Below are 17505 nucleotides of genomic sequence, written 5' to 3'. Positions count from 1 at the left end.
CGGGCTTTAGATAGAAGCGCGGATGCCGGGGAGCTTACGGTGCGGTGGTGGTGGTGGTGGTTAAGGTCTTGCAGAGTGCGCGAGGCGAGTGGGTGCCCACTGCTGAAATAAGCGGGCCGGCCTTGCCCAGACAGAAGGAGCGGCGAGGTTGGTGAAGCAGAAGGGGGCTTTGCGCGAACGGGCAAGATCCAACAGAAGTGCAGGCAGTGACAGCGACACGCTCTCTGGCAAGCAAGAAGCTGCACCGAGTATTTTATAATTTTATACGGGCACTGCACTGCACTGCACTGCTTCTAGGCATCACAGTTTCCCTCTTGCTGGTGTACGCAAGCTCTCCCGCCACACCCTGAGCATGCTACGTCTGTACGCGCACGTCGACCCCAAGGCAGCGCTTTTGACTGCTTGGCAATCGAGCTCGACCGTGGCTTGCTGATGCTGACGATGCTGCGATGCTTCGATGCTGCAATGGTGACAATGCTGCAATGCTGCAATGCTTCGATGTTGCAATGCTGCAATGCTCCAATGCTCCAATGCTCCAATGCTCCAATGCTCCAATGCTGCAATGCTCCAACGCACTGCGTACGACGTGGGCTTGGGCGGCAGCGAGTGCTCGTGCCAGTGCCAGACCGCCACTGGCATCAAGCTGCGCGAGCCATGCGATCCCCAGCCATCCACAGCCGCTCAAGCCTCACCGCCAACTCCCAACATCCCCGCCAGAAAAAACGGGGCGTGTCACGTGGTGAGGGGCATCGCGGGACTGCGTTGGTGTGAACCTCGAATGCGGCGGCTGCGTTGGCATGCGACGTAGGCAGTGGTTGCAGTCTCTCGATCGGCGTTGGTTTGCACTGCATTTGCAAACGTTCGTCAATGGTTGGATCCAGTTCTGTTGCAATCGTGTTGTGGTTGTTTGACAGCTGCCCGCCGTGTAGAAGGCGCGCGAATCTGGTCGTACCTTCCCGCAGCATCGGCGCAAAACCGAATCTGCGTCATCCCGCCAAAAATTACTCCAGTTGTACAAATACCAATCCCTCTTGCTGCTCTACAACACCGTATACCCCCAATCAAACTTCGCGCACCAATCACCATGAACGACCCCAATCTGAACACGCTCCTCAAGTGGGGTGTCGAGAACTCAAACGTCTCCGAAGGCGCAGAGGCGCCAAAGAAGACGACCCTGAGCCCAGAGGCTCTCGCAGCTCTGTTTGGAGGCAATCAAAAGTCAGACGCACAGATGATGAAGGACAACATGGAGGTCATCAAGAGGGAGGACTGCGACATGGAGGACCGTCTCATCGCATTCGACAACTTCGAGCAGCTCATCGAGAACCTCGACAATGCGAACAACCTCGAATCGCTGGGCCTCTGGATCCCGCTGATCGAACAGCTGGAGAACAAGGAAGCGGAGCTGAGGAGGTTTGCTGCCTGGTGCATCGGTACCGCAGTGCAGAACAACATCAAGACGCAAGAAAAGGTAAGCATGGTTCTTCCTAGTTCGCGCGAGTGGTCGCTGACATTGGGTAGCTCCTCGTGCTGGGTGCCATCCCAATTCTAGTACGCTTGGCGACGGGAGATGATGAGACGAAAGTGAAGAAAAAGGCCATCACGGCGCTCTCCTCCTCGGTCAGGAACTTCCAGCCCGCCCTCGACGACGCCGTATCGCACGTGCCCGCAGACTTCAAGCCTTCGGAAAAGCTAGATGCCAACGACATGGACTCGGTGGATATTCTGATCAACAAGCTCCGGGAGAGTTTGTGAGACGATGGCTACGGCTTGCATTGCATTGGCGTTTCGGTTCTAGATATGGGTCAGCATGATGACGGCGTTTGTCACGACGATATGGGAAAGGATAGGTAGACATACTGTCCATGGCGCGGTGAATCCATCTGCGAGCTGCGCAGTATTTGCGTGCGATCGAGAGCTTCTCTCGAGCAAAGGGCCAGTCTCTTTATCGGGACTTCCAGATACACGGCTCACAATACCTCCAATACCAGCCCCACCAATTCACTAAACTCTGTCCTCCCACTCATGCTTTTGTCCAGACCCATGCCGAGCACTACCATGCGTGTCTCCCTGTCGTTCTGTGTCTTAATCGCACTGGCGATCTGCGTCGCGAGGGTCTGCCCAAGAACTTCGAGCTCTGGTATTGTGCCGCCCAGTATCGTCGTCGCGGTGAGATGATGCATAGGAAGCAGATCGGACGCTGGGTCTTCATCGTCACGGTCGAGGTAGGCTTGTGATGTCACCGAAGCGTCGGTCGCGGAGATGTCGAGTGGCACGTGGACCTGGCCATGTCAGAACTGGTGCTTTTGGAGACTGCGGCTGGAAAGCAAGGCAAGAACGAACCCAATGGGCCAGGCGCCCTTGCTGGGTGACTGTGATGAGGATCTTGTCAGCGAATGACATGGACGTTGCTGTTGTTTCCATGCCCTGTATGCTTGACGAAGCAGACTTTGAGCGCGCTGGAAACGGTGCTGGTGTTACTGGGTATCCTTCTGTTGTTGTCGCCATGATTAGATCTGGGAACTGGAAGTGCCAAGCAAGTTACGATTTGAGTTTGTGGTGATGGCTGCTATGTTGCTTTGGAGGGGCCAAGTGTATTGGTGGAGACAGCGAGCTCAGGGAAGGACACGACTAGCGCTATTGGTCTCTGAGCTGGAGCAGGGATGCAAGAGCACTTTGCTTCTTCAGTGGACATTTTGAACCAGCACCTTGAAGCTTCCAATCTTACTTACACTACAATCAGTCAGCGGTAAGTGGAATGGTTGCAATCTTGAGCCACTCACACACACATATATAAAGAAGCATAGGTCTACCTAGGTAGGCTCGGCGATTCTGCCGCTCACCGCCTTGCACTAGCGTTCTCCGACTCGCCGATCCCCGCCAAAATTTTGGAGGTTGATAGAATACAGCAGCCTCAAGTCCTAGTGCAGGACCTCGACCGAAAATGCCCAAATTCGTTCCGCGACAGCGTAAACACAAGGTGGTTGCGCGCCAGAAGCCTGCTCACAATGATGAGCCCAGTGAGGCCAACACGGAGCAAATCCTGCCTGCTGAGCAGCGAGAGCGTGATGAGAGGCGGCGCGCTATGAAAGATGACCTGGTGCGCGAGTCGCAGAGCAAAATGAGCGGAAAGAAGAAGAAGCGCCTGGACAAATACATCGATACGAAGCTCAAGAAGGAAGAAAACCTGGAGCTCCTCAAGAAATTAGCCTCGCAATCGCACAAGGTCGACACCAGTCTGTTCCAGAGCTCAAAGAAGCTGGGTAGTGGCGGCGACACCAAGCGTGAAGCTCTCAGACGAGCGCTGGCCGAGCGTCGAGCTGGCATAGATGTGGAGAAGAACGAGGGACTGCTGTTCGAGGAGCACACTGTTCGAGAACCAGAAGCTGAGAGCTCGGGGTCGGAGGACGACAACAACACTCAGGCCGCGCCTAGGACGAGTTCGAAATCAACGAAGACCTCTACCACCTCACAACGGAAACGGGGTCGGTCGCTTTCGAAGTCACCCGAACCGACTTACTCGGCGCCCTCTGAGCCTGCAACCACGTCAGTCGGCAGCTTTGGTCTGTTTGGAGGCGGTCTCAAGCGGCCGCTCGAGGTTGACGAATCAGGCAAGCCAGTCATCCAGGTCAGAAAGCGCAGAAAGGCAAAGGGCAAGCCTATCGCCATTGAGGAAGAGGTGGCGTGGGAAGGATTCAGCTCCGACGAGAAAGAAGCCGAAGAGGCTGACGCTGATAGCGTAGAGGCAGCAGAGTCGACAGAAGAATCAGATATTGAAGAAGACGAGGAGGGCACAGACTCTGGATCAGAGGATTCGGAAGGGTCAGAAGAGGAGGACTCAGAAGAAGACAGTGATAGCGACAGCGAAAGCAGCCTCGACGAGGAAAGCAAGATCGCTCGAAAAGAGCGGACATCAGCCTTCAAGGCATGGGCCACGAGCCAAAGAAATGAACAAGTTGGCTTCGTACCGACGAACCAACTCGAACACACGATACCAGCGAAGCCTATCAACTTCACACCGAGAGCGCCCGAGCAAGATCCCCTCCCCCGGGAGCTTCAGACGAACACGGCGACCGACGCGACAAGAAAGGCATACAGCGTCGCTGTGGAAAGATCACCGGAGATTCAAGAGGCTAGGATGCAGCTTCCAGTAGTGGCCGAGGAACAGAAGATTATGGAGGCGATACACAACAACGACGTGGTCGTGGTCTGGGGAGCTACTGGTAGTGGTAAGACCACACAGGTGCCGCAGTTCCTCTTCGAGGCAGGCTATGGTGCGCCAGATGGGCCTACACCAGGCATGATTGGTGTCACACAGCCACGACGTGTCGCTGCAGTCAGCATGTCGAAGCGCGTTGGTGATGAGCTCGGCGACCACGGCTCGAAGGTTGCCCATCAGATTCGGTTCGACACCACGACGAACGCGAAAACTGCGGTAAAGTTCATGACAGATGGTGTGCTTCTGCGCGAGATCACACAGGATTTCATACTATCAAAGTATTCCGCCATCGTTATCGATGAGGCCCACGAGCGCAGTGTCAATACTGATATCCTCATTGGTATGCTCAGCAGAATCGTGGATCTGCGAGCTGAGATGGCAAAAGAAAACCCTAAAGTCAAGCCTCTGAAGCTGGTAATCATGTCGGCCACACTCAGAATCTCAGATTTCACTGAGAACAAGCGCCTGTTCAGGAGTGAACCACCCCCTTTACTCAAGGCGGAGGGTCGCCAGTACACAGTCACCAACCACTTTGCCCGCCAGACCCAGCGCGACTACGTCGAGGAGATGTATCGCAAGGTCGTCAGAGGACATCGTAAGCTGCCACAAGGAGCAATGTTAGTCTTCCTCACGGGTCAAGGCGAGATCGCGAACCTCGCGAAGCGCTTGAAGCAAGCCTTCCCATCGACACAAGGACAGGACGCAAAGACCGGCAAGGTCCGGATCAATCCAGCAGAGGCGCCCGTGGAGACTGAAGACCTCGAGTTCGGCGCAGAGAACAACGATGAGGACAACGATGGTTCTGACTCCGAGGACTCTGTCATCATGGGTTTGGATGACGACGAAGAGGATAAGGAATTCGATATTGACGAGGAGAAGCCTGAGGACACTGTGATGAATGTGCACGTATTGCCACTCTACTCGCAACTTCCTACGAACCAGCAAATGCGCGTCTTTGAACCGCCCCCGGAGGGATCTCGGCTCATTGTTTTGGCGACTAATGTAGCGGAAACGAGTTTGACGATCCCTGGCGTTCGTTACGTCTTCGACTGTGGAAGAGCGAAGGAGAAGAAGTATGACCTCATTACGGGTGTACAGAGCTTCGAAATCGGCTGGATCAGCAAGGCAAGCGCCAATCAAAGAGCTGGTCGTGCTGGTCGTACCGGTCCTGGTCACTGCTACCGTCTATACTCATCCGCAGTCTTCGAACGTGATTTCGAAGAGTATGCAGCGCCAGAGATTTCTCGAACGCCTCTAGAGGGAGTGGTCCTACAGTTGAAGAGCATGGGTGCGCCTGTGGTCAACTTTCCATTCCCTACACCGCCAGACCGAGAAAGCCTTCAGCGCGCTGAAAACCTTCTCTCCTACCTCGGAGCGCTGTCGTCCGACGGCAAGGTGACCAAGCTGGGACACGAGCTCTCGTTGTACCCTCTCAACCCCCGTTTTGCGCGGATGTTAGCTATGGGTGTTGCTCAGAACCTCACGGCTGAGACCATCGCTCTGGTAGCTGCGTTATCCGTACCAGAGCTTGTCGTTCCAGAGAACAAGCTCGGCCTCCGGGAACCCCCTAAAGACCCAGATGCTGTTCGCACAGAACAGGACAATATTGAGGCTGAAGAGCGTTCTCAGTTGCGTAAGGCTTACAACGCCGCCCTCGCCAAGTTGAGTGTCAACGCAAAGCAAAGCGACTGCATCAAGTTCAGCAACGCTGTCTGCGCTTACGCGTACGAGAGCGATCCACAGCGTTTCTGCGAGGACATGTTTCTCAACGCCAAAGCCATGCATGAAGCCAGCCAGCTCCGCCAGCAGCTGACCAGCATCGTACGCACGCATCGCCCGACTGCAATTGGCGCATACCAGCCCAAGCTTCCGGCTCCATCAGAGAAGAGCATCAGCCTACTGATCCAGATCTGCGCAGCAGGCTTCATCGACCAAGTCGCCATGCGAGCAGATCTCGCTCCCGTACCACCGGAGCTGTCTCGCAAGCCCAAGACCGCCATTGACGTCCCCTACATCACCCTCTTCTCATCCAACGATTCACGCAGCGACGACCCCAACGAGAAATACGTCTATCTCCACCCCTCGACTCTCCTCGCACGAACACCGCCGGCAAAGCTGCCGGGATATATCATCTACTCGCACCTCCAGCGCGCATCTACATCCGTCATCAATGGCGCAAAGACGCCGAAAACACGCATGCACCCGCTCACGCCTGTCACGCGGCCCCAGCTCATCAACATTGCCCTCGGGACACCGCTGCTGCAGGCTTCGAAGCCAAAGGGCAAGATCGCAGAGTTGCCGCGCACGAGCGGTGCGCCAGAGCGACGGGAGTGCGAGGTTGAGATGTCGCTCCTTGGCGAGAAGGGAAGTCAAGGCTGGGGATTGGGAGTGAGGAAGGTGGTGCAGCGGAAGGAGGGTGCTGGGAGGGGGTGGGTGGTTGAGAAGGTTCTTGCTTGAATAAGGAGATGCGCACCTAAGGATCGATAGAGAGCATTTTGCTGTTGCTGTTGTGGTTGTATTACAGATACCCTTCCCTTCTCACAGTTCTCAGCCTCAAACAGAACTTTAAAACGCAGAGCGAATAAATGCCGACACCATTTCGTACCTCGCCCTCTCGGTTGTCACGTGGTTACGCTGCTGTGCCGTGTTGGCGCAGGTTGGCCGTTGCCTGGTTTGCTGACCTGGGTCCTGCTGACTTAGGTCCTGCTTACCCCCGCTTCTGACTCCTCATTCACACACTCTCATTTAATTTTTTTTACCACAATCAGCTCGGTGCCTACTCACGGATTTTCCAGTACGGATGGATGCCGAGCACAACGATGACTCCCTGGTCGATATCGACGGCGTCTGCGAGCGTTGCCGCAGTATAGCATGGGATGGATCGAAATCCAGTCAATTCATTAGCGATTACAGTACCGATCATCAAATGTTTCATGTTATTTCATTCGTCGAGGGTTGTCGCATCTGTCGCTTCCTAACTAGATTTCTATCTTCAAACTTCGGCTCAACTTTCCCGAACGAAGCTGTCCTGAAGACTAGCCCGTGTAAGGATGAGAGGCTCTTGGGACCTGGACTTGAGTCATCTTTTGTTTGCTCCTTTGAGATACAGGCTACAACATCTTCACATACCTTACCGCATAACGCGAGGGGGTTAATAGTGATTTCTCGTCTCGACCCCACCACGGCTACAAGTGCCTTTCAACACCTCTCGCCACCAGAAGTGCCCATATCGCGTATAAAGAACTGGATCAAAGCATGCGAGGACTGCCACGGGCAGTGTAGGTTGGACGAGTATCCACATCTTTCAGATCTGAGAGTCATCGACTGTGAGCGGCAAATCGTCATCAACGCTCCAACCAAGTGCAAGTTTGTTGCATTGTCGTACGTCTGGGGTGATCCAAAAACTCAGTCTGGTGTCCAAGACACAGTAAACTTGCAGCAACAACCTCGGACAATTCAGCAAAGCATATCGACCACGCTCGATCTAGGGTACAAGTACCTGTGGGTTGATAGATGCGTAAGTGGTAAATGGGTTGCTTGGTAGACTGCGCTGACGTGGCTTAGTGCATTGTGCAGGAAGATGTAGAGGATAAGGCTAGACAGATATCGCAGATGGCCAGCATCTACAAGGCAGCCCAACTCACCATCATTGCTGCAGCTGGGGCTGATCCTGCGCACGGTCTTCCTGGTGTAAGACCCCACCTACGACCTAGTCAGGATATATACCATGAGACTATCGATTCGTTCTGCTTGTCAGCTTTGCCAGCGATGCGCAACCTCGCAGATATCGCCGACTCGAAATGGGCTTCTCGAGCTTGGACGTTTCAAGAAGGATTTAGTTCCAGACGGCGTCTGATATTCACCAATCGACAAGTCATATTTGTTTGCAACACCGATGTTTTCTACGAGTCTCCAGTTGAGTTGGATCATACTGAGGTGCCAAACCTAGATGGATGGATCCCACCCAGACACAGGAATACAACATCGATTCGGAGCACTTCTCGAAAATACCCACTGCAAGGGATCATACGAAGTCTCACTGAGTACAGTGGACGCGATCTAACACGTGAGGATGACGCTCTGAGGGCTATAGAAGGTACTCTGAATATGTTGCTAAAAAAGAATGAGAACCATATTTGGGGTGTCCCATTTCGCTTCCTGGGCTCAGTCTCGACCGCTGGAAGCCGCTCGAGGCCTGTCGCTGTACAGTCGACAGACAGCCATCTTGCAGAAGTGTTGGAAAAAGTCGAGATCTGTCTGCTCTGGCACCATTATAAACCATGCCGTCGTCGATCAGGATTCCCGAGCTGGTCTACTTTGGGCTGGGCGGGAAGTAAAACGATACCGTGGTTGCGTGAAGAAACATACACGGGTTTCATCTCACTGCACACCCCGGAAGGACCGAAAGCGCTACCGAAATGCAACATTCGCTATGATACAGACTTAACGAGCCCGCCGAAAAAACTTGAGATAATTGCTAAGGTAATGGACATGCGTGTTGGACTTTGCCGCGTGGAGAGCCCTTGGGAATCGAGCAGCTCTGAAGAGAGCTCAAAGTATGCCACATTCGACGTAAGCGGAGAAGTTGAAGTAAGAGATTATGCTCAATTGGATGATAATTCATTGGAGTTCGAGGATTGTCTAAAAGCCATGGTTGTCAACAAACACCTCATGCTCCTCAAGCCGCAGGATGGTCATTACGAACGAATCGGCTTCTGTACTTGGAGCACAGGGTCCCTGACTGATTTTCTTCGCCGTGGTTTGCTTTACGAGAAGAAGAGCGCACGTCATATGGAGTTGCCCCTCTCGTACCAACAGCAAGCACAGTTTGAAGCTTGCTGTCAGGGCGACCATGACAACGAACCGTGGTGGGAGGACATGGTCAAGGAAGAACTCATTGTGCTTGGATAACGGTTTCATGTTCTACGCTTGCGCACAGATGCTTTGTACATTGTCTGAGGATTCGACGGAGTTGGACGTCGCTAGGAATTCAATGAATGTATGTGTAACGACACAGGATGAAAGAAGGCTCCGGAATGCGTGTGTATCCTCTACGAGGTGTATGGGAGCACTGGGATAGGTAACACAGAGATTCTTCTATTCCTATAGGTCTTGTACGAAAGAATACCCAAAAACTAACTATGTAAGATTGTATCTCCTTGTGCCTTTATACCTTTGAGTACGGGGAAGTTCGGAAGGGTGGTAACCAGGGTGTGGGAAAGAAACGGGATGTAAAGGCACTGAGTCGGATGTGAGTCGGGGTATGACACCTTTGGGAGACCGGGGCTTTACAGTATGCTCCAGTATGCTGCGAAAAGATGCTGCTAATGTTCACTCTAACACTGCATAGCTCCGGACCCAGTAGCATGAGGCGATGAAGATCCGAAAAGACAAAGATGATTGTAGGCAGTGACATCCATGATCTACTTTATGTGCTGGGAGTTCGATGAAGATAAGCTCCAGTAGACTGGGGAATGAAGCTGCTCATGTTTCATCCAACACTGCATAGCTTCTGGCCCAAGTATCATGATCAGGAATCAAAGGGACAACAATGACAGAACGCGATGATATTGATGAGCTATCGTATGTACAAGAAAGCAGCGTACAGCCCCAATTGCCTACGGATTGAGGAGCGGCCACAGGACATCTAACCAGAGTACACAGCCGGGCCAGGGCTAACGTACTTGAAAGAAGAGTCGTAGATGGCCTTTGAGAAGATCGGGTCGCTAGACGTGTCAGCACACCATCCAGCAGAGAACGAAGGGATTGAACATACGTGATCTTGTAAGCACCAGGGAAGCTCACACCCGCCGGATTCGCACTACCACCCCCCGTGACCTTGACCTGGAAGCAGCTGACGTACGGCTGCGGGTTCCCCGCACCCGCGTGCAGCGCCAGGACCTCAGCGCGGACGAGGTAGTTGCCAGCAGCGATGTTGTTGGGGACGGTGAAGGCGCGCTTGCCGCAGTTTGCGTTGAGGATCTCGGTGCCCCAGGTGGGCGTCGTGCCCTTGTAGCCGTCCTCGGCGACCTTGAAGAACGAGCCGGTCGTGGCCGTCTTCGCGTCCGCGACCTTGGCCATGTACACCAGCACGGGGCCGTAGTGCGCGCCGCCGATGGCGGGATTGGCGCAGGAGCGGTCGCCGGGCTGGGCGTGCAGTTCTACGGTGAGGGGAGAGCCGGCTGGGGTGGTTAGGCATCTTTGCTTCACGGGACTTTCTGGGCTGGAGGAAACGTACCAGCCACTTCGCAGAGACCATCAGACTTCGCTGGGCCACGGCCGCAGAACATGTCGGCCGAGGTCAAGCTCTCGATAGGGCTGTTGTCCTTGACGGTGCGAACACACTTTCCTGCCTGGTCGGTTGTGCCGACCCACAGTTGCTGCCATGTCGAGTGGGCGGAGACAGATGCCGCGGCGGCGAGCAGGACGAGCGCAGACTTCATCTTGGAGAATGTATTAGATTGGGAAGCGAATAGAGGAAGTGAGCGTTGGATATAGACTCAAACATGCTCGAACGCGCGCACCTGTGGTATTTATTCACTCCTTGACCCACGCTTCGAGACAACCTCGAACACTGTAGAGTCGCCGGCCCGTACTCCCATCCCGTTGTCATTTCCAATTTCTAGAATTGCATGTCTTGGACCATTTCACTGGCATAGATTAGACGCTGTAACAAAGCCCGCTTGGCACCCGTAGCCTCATCTGCACATATGCACGCGATTCGTCGGCAATTGTATACATTCCCCAGATATTGCCGGATTAGGCGCGGCACTGAGGACTGGCCCAAATGATATACTATGGTATCCGGCGAAAGCAGAGGCTTGGCAAGTCCGACTTTCGAGGTTTTCTTGGCTTTACACCAATTAGCGGACATCTTCTCTCTTTGTCATCTGCAACAGCGTCCGGGCGCGCTCTCGTTATAAACACTAATAGGCGTTTCTGCACAAGACCCGCCGCACTGGCCATGGGACTCTACTTTCGCCGGAGACCGTAGTATGGGTAATTGTTTCATGTGGGGCTGTGATTGGCGATATGCTGGCAATCGTCTTCATCCGGTATCCCTGTCCGTACAGGCTGTCAGTATGAAACGGATTGAAACGCCAAGCGACAACATTAGAAAATGAGCCTCAAGATGCAACCGGTGGGCTTTGATCGCTACGGTGACACATGAGCTCGTCTCGCAGTCTGCACTCAGCGTGAACACCAGAATCGAATGTGGTGGTGCATCTGAGTCGTGTCCCCTAGGCTCAGGCTTTGGCAAAGTAGTTTGCAAGTGTGTTTTTCTGAGCCGGCATCTTCTTGGTAGTGGTCGCTGTGCCATTCTCCTTCTCTAGCTTCTTCTTCTTCGTCTTGCTGTCGTCCAAACCCATGAATACTTTCAGCTCGTCCCACTCTTTCTTACCCACAATACCACCACTAGCTTCCTTGTGACCTCTTGCAAAACTCTCGCCGAGACGTTCCCTCAGCTCCGGGTGGCCTTCCACGATGCCCTCCAGCCGTTTGATGATGTTTACTTTCTCATCGCCCTCGCGGCCTCGAGCGACCTTTGCAATGCGGCATGAGAAGTTCACCTTATCTGGCAGGTAGCCTTCATTGGCACACATGACGATCTCGAGTTTGTTTGACTTGAGGTGACCGGCCCAGCGAGTCGCAATGACGGGATGAATCTGGGCGGCTGACGAGATGGTCAGAACGCAGATGGTTGCGTCGGCGGAGAACTTGGGCGCTGTATGAGTGCAGCGCTCAGTCTCGCGGCGCACTTCAAAAGCAGCATCATGTAATTTCTCGGTCGTCTTGATGGCATCAGGACTAGATGCTGAGATGACTGCATCCCATGCGTCTCTTACATTGTAGGCAGCTGATCGTCTCGGCGCGTTGACCAGGCCAACTGCATCATTGATTGCTTTCTTCGGGTGGCGTTTGAAGGTTGCGGTCATGTCGGGAAATGGTGGCTGCCACTTCAAGGTGGTTCCAAGGTCGCCATGGGTGCCCATCGCTGCAAGCCATGAGATCTTGTCGGCAAGGTCAAGATGTAAAGGCAGACATATGTGATATATCAGAAGAGATGTGGTTGCAACCGGTGGACAGTCGTGAGCTGTGACGTATTCAGCGCCTTCTGGAAAGCCTCCTTCTTCTGCGAAGTGGTGATCGACTATCAAACATGTGTGTGGTAAGTCCAGCAACGCAGCACCTTTGCGGCTCCCCTGGTCGAGCACGAAGACGTATGCTGGAGACAACTCGGTAAGTGCTGCTTTGGTTGCATCATCATGCACATTAGATCCTTTCGGTGGAAAATATACAGATATTAGATCAGGCGAAAGACCTAGTGAAGTGAGGGTGTGATGCAGAACGGCGCCAGAGGACAAGCCATCTGCATCCTTGTCAGGGAGTATGACTGTCGGCTTCTGCGCGTCAGCACTTTCGAAGGTCAGTCACACACCAATTCGCTGTTTGACACACATACATACCATTCTTTGATTATCTCTCTCGCCCGCTCGATCTGCTGTTTCCGCGCCGGCCATACGACTTGTCCAGTCTCGTCGTGCCGTTGCGGAGCGGTGTGATACTCCGGCACTACCATCTTCTGCTTTTTGGCAAGGGATGGAGCTGCCGCTTTTTCTGCTTTGCGCTTCAATGGACTAGCCATCACAGGAGATGAGTGCAATCGTCGCGTTCGAGCCGGCTTGGTTGGAAATGCAGGGAATGGTTGAAGGTTTGATCGTCCTGATGAAAAAGACAATCTTGCGATTTGACGCGATAAGGACTGCATTGCCACCCCCCGGTAAGGTTCTGAGATGTTGCGCGTTGAATGTTCCTAGAAGTACCAAACATCGATGACGTCGTGTCTACACTAGCTCTTTTCCCTCTCTGTGGCTTGACGCGTCCATGGACCATGTTTATACCAACCACCTATTCTGCTCTAGCTATGCTTTAAGTCTATCTTTCTACTAACCACCACTTATTCTACTCTAACATGCTTCAAGACCATATTTATACCAGCCACCCATTCTGCTCTAGCCATGCTTCACACAAGCCAGGCCACTTGCTGACAGGCAAACCAATGGTGTCGAGTGCAAAACCGTGCGGCGCATCTGCAAATACATGGAGCTCTACCGGCGCCCCCGTCTTCGTAATGCCTTCTGCCAGTCGATACGCGTTGACAACAGGCACCACCGGGTCGTTGCCCGAGTAGACGATGAACGTGGGCGGTGCAGTGCTGATTTGCACATCTGGCTGTACGACGTCGTATAGCTCTTGTTTCTCGGGTGGCTCCAGCGCAGCCTTGTTGGGTAGGATGGTCCGGCGTTTCGCGTTTGTTGAAATCGGACCATAGCCAATGATTGCAAAGTCGATGTTTGGTATGGTCGAGGATTGTGAGGGAGACGTCCAGGTGCTTGGATAGTCTGCAAGGAGAGCAGCACCCAGATGGCCTCCCGAAGATAGACCACAGATGCCCAAGCCCTGAGTTGAGTACCTGCCCGCTGTGATGATACCCAACGCTCGCCGCGCATCATCCAAGGGAGCTTGTGGGGCTGACGTCGCGTTTGGAAATCGGTGGACAAGGACGAAGGCATCGAATCCTAGACCAGCCAGCCATCTTGCAACCTGGACGCCTTCACGTCCGACCATCAGCTCGACGTAGCCTCCACCACCAAGGATAAGAATCGCCCGTCCGTTGGGGTTTGCCTGGGGCCTGTAATGGAACAACCAAGGACGTTCGACTCGATGCACAACGGCACTGTCCACGCCATTTTCGGTCGTCAGCTCGAGTGCTCCCTCGAAAGGCTCTGAATCCCACAATGGCCACGCCGAGTCTGCTGCAAGCGCTGCCATGATTGCTGAAGAGTTGTCGATGGTCAAGCTGCGGCCCAGTGAACACGTCGCTGGGTTGTAATTTTCCAAGCCTTAAGCTCGCTCGCCATTGACCCGAGCTCTGCCGCAGAGAGCGGGGTGGACACACCGTGCCAGCGGAAATGGACTGACGTACCGCGCCAATTGGGTCACACAGGGAACGAAAAAGAGAGCCTGCTCCATCCTCCTCACGATGAGGCCAAAAGGACAAAAAGAATCTGGTCACTACGAGGGTCGAACTCGCGACCTTGGCGTATCAAGGATGAAAGCTATTAGCACCACGCTCTAACCAACTGAGCTAAGCGACCGTTGTTGTTCTGATATGATGATTTCGGTATCAACAATGTAGATATAGCCCTGCTTGTTCAACATGGGACGTGCCTTTATGCCGCTCATCACAATGAGAACAATCGCGGACTAGACTACATGTTTCGTCCTTTGTGCTGGATATCAACTGACAAGTCAAGCTGGTTTGAAACGCACCAACCTCTTTCTTCAACTGTTGCAGGGTGAGACAAGTCTGTACGTGAGCCCGGTCACACGGCTGCCCGCTTCGATAGACTTCCAGATCGTCGCTCAAGGGAAAAATCGTTCAAGTCAGCCGCGAGCACTCTGAGAATTTGAAGGTCCGGCCAGGACCAATCCCGAGGCTCGTGAGCGCCATGACGAAGCGCGGGGCTAGAACCATGGCATCCCTGCACCCCCATATCTCGCCGCACTTTGCCTTTGCGCCGAGGGCCTGTAGGCGTGCATTGGTGCATGCCTCAGATACGATTGAATCTGCGAGGACCTTGTGCACGAGCTACGGTCCACACAACATCCTCCTACCGCGTACCGAGTCGCTATTCTACACCAACCACTGCCCCACCACGACCTCCCTCGAGAGCGCAATTGCTCAAGTTCCACACGTCATTCCTGAGAATGGCCACACAAGGCACGTCTGGCGCCGGCGACGGGCTGAAGCTCACCAACCGCCTCCATGAGAGCCGTTCACCGTATGTGCGCGGGCACATGAACAACCCAGTGGCGTGGCAGCAGTGGGGACCGGAGGCGCTGGAACTGGCCAAGAAGTCGAACCGCCTCATCTTCATCAGCATAGGCTACGCCGCCTGCCATTGGTGCCACGTCATGGAGCGCGAGTCGTTCGAGAACCACGAGGTTGCCCAGCTGCTCAACGACAACTTCATCCCCATCAAGATCGACCGCGAAGAGCGCCCAGACGTCGACCGCATATACATGAACTACGTTCAGGCCACGACTGGGAGTGGAGGATGGCCCCTGAACGCGTTCATTACCCCAGATCTGCAGCCCATCTTTGGCGGGACCTACTGGCCAGGCCCCGGGTCGACCATGAGCGGCGACCACATTGGCTTTGTTGGTATCTTGGAGAAGATCAGAGACGTGTGGCAGAGCCAGCGCCAGCGCTGCCTTGACTCCGCAAAAGAGATCACCACACAGCTGAGGGAGTTTACCGAGGATGGAAACATCAGCCGGAAAGACGGCGCGGACCACGATGCACTTGACCTCGACCTGCTGGAAGAAGCATACCAGTACTTCCAGAACAGATACGACACCAACTACGCTGGCTTTGGCGGCGCGCCAAAGTTCCCCACGCCCTCGAACCTTGCTTTCCTTCTCAAGCTGTCGCAGTACCCACGCGCAGTCGCTGACGTTGTTGGAGCAAAGGAATGCACACAGGCCAAGGATATGGTTTTGGCTACACTAGATGCCATGAACAAGGGCGGCATTCACGACCAAATAGGCAACGGCTTTGCGCGTTATTCGGTCACCAAGGACTGGAGCTTGCCGCACTTTGAAAAGATGCTGTACGACCAGTCGCAGCTGCTGCCTGTCTATCTCGACGCGTACCTCGCGACAAAGAGCCCGGATCATCTCGACGCTGTTCACGACATTGCGACATATCTCACATCCCCACCCCTGCAATCGCAGTCTGGAGGCTTTTTCTCTTCCGAAGACGCTGACTCGCTGTATCGATCGTCGGACAAGGAAAAGCGTGAGGGTGCTTTCTACGTGTGGACACTCAACGAGTTCCAGGATGTCCTAGGCGAGCGTAACGCTGAGATCCTGGCGCGGTATTATAACGTCAGGGATGAGGGCAACGTCGCACCTGAGCACGATGCACACGATGAGCTCATCAACCAGAATGTGCTTGACATCGCCATGACCCCAGTAGAGTTGGCGAAGCAATTCGCCCTGTCCGAAGAGGAGGTTGCACAGATACTGTCGGAAGGCCGGCAGAAGCTGCGTGACCATCGTGAAAAAGAACGTCCACGGCCAGCCTTAGATGACAAGATTGTAGTATCTTGGAACGGCCTTGCAATCGGCGCCCTAGCACGCACATCGGCCGCACTCGCATCACAAGACGCCTCACGGTCGCAAAAATACCTCGCTGCTGCCGAGCAAGCAGCCTCCTTCATCAGCCGTGAGCTTTACAATGCCTCTTCCAAAACCCTCACACGCGTCTACCGCGAAGGTCCTGGCGATGCACCCGGTTTTGCGGATGACTACGCCTACCTGATTTCCGGTCTCATCTCCCTCTACGAAGCGACATTCAACGAGACATACCTGCAATGGGCCGACGACCTACAACAAACGCAGATTAAGCTGTTCTGGGATAAGGAGCACCTCGGCTTCTTCTCGACATCTGAGAACCAGCAAGATCTGCTCATGCGGCTGAAGGACGGCATGGACAACGCTGAGCCTGGCACGAATGGCGTGAGTGCGCAGAATTTGGACAGACTAGGCGCATTGCTAGAAGATGAGAGCTACGTCAAGTTCGCTAGAGACACAACAAGTGCATTTGAAGCAGAGATCATGCAACATCCCTTCTTATTTCCGAGTCTCATGGACGCCGTTGTTGCGGGAAAGATGGGTGTCAGACATGTTGTCATCACAGGGGAGGGTCACAGGGTCGAGGAGTGGTTACGGAGATACCGTGAGCGACCGGCTGGCTTGGGGACGATCAGTAGGGTGCGTGCGCAAGGTTCAGAGTGGTTGAAGCAGAGGAACGAGCTGGTCAGAAGTATGGACACGAGTAAGGAGGGTGTCATGCTTTGCGAAAACGGCAGCTGTAGGGACGAGCTGGGCATGGACATGGGCGGTGTCGAGGAGGCTGTATCCGAGATGAGGTAGATAAGCTGACGATGCACATTTTCTATAACGACAACCACAAACAGCCTACACAGCATTCATACAGATTGTGTGAACCAAGCAACAAACAAAGAACAAAGGACAAAGGATGTGACAGATGTACGCTTCTGGCCTGGTCGTCTGCGTGACCCTTTCTGTGCATGTCTTCCAGAAGCGCGGTTGTTCTCGATCGGCTCGTTACGGCAAGCGCACGCGCTAACGGGACCCTGCATCAACACCCCGGCTACAATAAATCCCGCTATCGCTCGAGACTAACTTTTTGT

At 54.0% G+C, this 17505-nt stretch overlaps 8 protein-coding genes across 9 annotated transcripts, besides 4 other annotated features; 4 read left to right on the top strand and 4 right to left on the bottom strand.

Annotated features, from left to right (window-relative positions):
• Nucleotides 1-43: 43 nt before the first annotated feature.
• Nucleotides 44-61: a tandem repeat.
• Nucleotides 62-441: 380 nt separating this feature from the next.
• Nucleotides 442-567: a tandem repeat.
• A 517-nt stretch (nucleotides 568-1084) lies between these two features.
• Nucleotides 1085-1755, top strand: EKO05_0008866 (hsp70 nucleotide exchange factor fes1; the record flags this gene model as incomplete). The annotated part of the gene is made up of 2 exons (XM_038941698.1): nucleotides 1085-1471; nucleotides 1522-1755. The coding sequence occupies 2 exons, from the start codon at nucleotides 1085-1087 to the stop codon at nucleotides 1753-1755; spliced, it is 621 nt and encodes a 206-aa protein (XP_038796392.1).
• A 215-nt stretch (nucleotides 1756-1970) lies between these two features.
• On the bottom strand, nucleotides 1971-2508 carry EKO05_0008865 (uncharacterized protein; the record flags this gene model as incomplete). The annotated part of the gene is made up of 2 exons (XM_038941741.1): nucleotides 1971-2282; nucleotides 2344-2508. The coding sequence occupies 2 exons, from the start codon at nucleotides 2506-2508 to the stop codon at nucleotides 1971-1973; spliced, it is 477 nt and encodes a 158-aa protein (XP_038796391.1).
• Nucleotides 2509-2944: 436 nt separating this feature from the next.
• Nucleotides 2945-6676, top strand: EKO05_0008864 (RNA helicase; the record flags this gene model as incomplete). The annotated part of the gene is made up of 1 exon (XM_038946642.1): nucleotides 2945-6676. The coding sequence occupies one exon, from the start codon at nucleotides 2945-2947 to the stop codon at nucleotides 6674-6676; it is 3732 nt and encodes a 1243-aa protein (XP_038796390.1).
• A 343-nt stretch (nucleotides 6677-7019) lies between these two features.
• EKO05_0008863 (uncharacterized protein) lies at nucleotides 7020-9130 on the top strand (the record flags this gene model as incomplete). The annotated part of the gene is made up of 2 exons (XM_038941733.1): nucleotides 7020-7736; nucleotides 7784-9130. 2 exons carry the CDS (start codon nucleotides 7020-7022, stop codon nucleotides 9128-9130), a joined length of 2064 nt encoding a protein of 687 aa, XP_038796389.1.
• A 736-nt stretch (nucleotides 9131-9866) lies between these two features.
• EKO05_0008862 (Lytic cellulose monooxygenase (C1-hydroxylating)) lies at nucleotides 9867-10662 on the bottom strand (the record flags this gene model as incomplete). The annotated part of the gene is made up of 3 exons (XM_038941778.1): nucleotides 9867-9945; nucleotides 9996-10401; nucleotides 10458-10662. The coding sequence occupies 3 exons, from the start codon at nucleotides 10660-10662 to the stop codon at nucleotides 9867-9869; spliced, it is 690 nt and encodes a 229-aa protein (XP_038796388.1).
• A 367-nt stretch (nucleotides 10663-11029) lies between these two features.
• Nucleotides 11030-11215: a dispersed repeat.
• A 251-nt stretch (nucleotides 11216-11466) lies between these two features.
• Nucleotides 11467-12866, bottom strand: EKO05_0008861 (uncharacterized protein; the record flags this gene model as incomplete). Of its 2 annotated transcripts, none has more annotated exons than XM_038941748.1 (2): nucleotides 11467-12637; nucleotides 12688-12866. In XM_038941748.1, 2 exons carry the CDS (start codon nucleotides 12864-12866, stop codon nucleotides 11467-11469), a joined length of 1350 nt encoding a protein of 449 aa, XP_038796387.1. The 2 variants fall into 2 exon arrangements, with proteins under 2 accessions (XP_038796387.1, XP_059493390.1); XM_059637407.1 differs by having other exon boundaries at nucleotides 11467-12621.
• A 344-nt stretch (nucleotides 12867-13210) lies between these two features.
• Nucleotides 13211-14053, bottom strand: EKO05_0008860 (uncharacterized protein; the record flags this gene model as incomplete). Its single annotated transcript, XM_038946641.1, has 1 exon — nucleotides 13211-14053. One exon carries the CDS (start codon nucleotides 14051-14053, stop codon nucleotides 13211-13213), a length of 843 nt encoding a protein of 280 aa, XP_038796386.1.
• A 777-nt stretch (nucleotides 14054-14830) lies between these two features.
• Nucleotides 14831-17224, top strand: EKO05_0008859 (uncharacterized protein; the record flags this gene model as incomplete). Its single annotated transcript, XM_038946640.2, has 1 exon — nucleotides 14831-17224. The coding sequence occupies one exon, from the start codon at nucleotides 14831-14833 to the stop codon at nucleotides 17222-17224; it is 2394 nt and encodes a 797-aa protein (XP_038796385.2).
• A 71-nt stretch (nucleotides 17225-17295) lies between these two features.
• Nucleotides 17296-17329: a tandem repeat.
• Nucleotides 17330-17505: the final 176 nt, after the last annotated feature.

Source organism: Ascochyta rabiei, chromosome 15 (genome assembly GCF_004011695.2).
Source record: "Ascochyta rabiei chromosome 15, complete sequence".
Taxonomy (NCBI): Eukaryota; Fungi; Ascomycota; class Dothideomycetes; order Pleosporales; family Didymellaceae; genus Ascochyta; species Ascochyta rabiei.
Note: the sequence above shows the minus strand (reverse complement) of the source record. Positions and strands in the feature narration are given on the sequence as shown.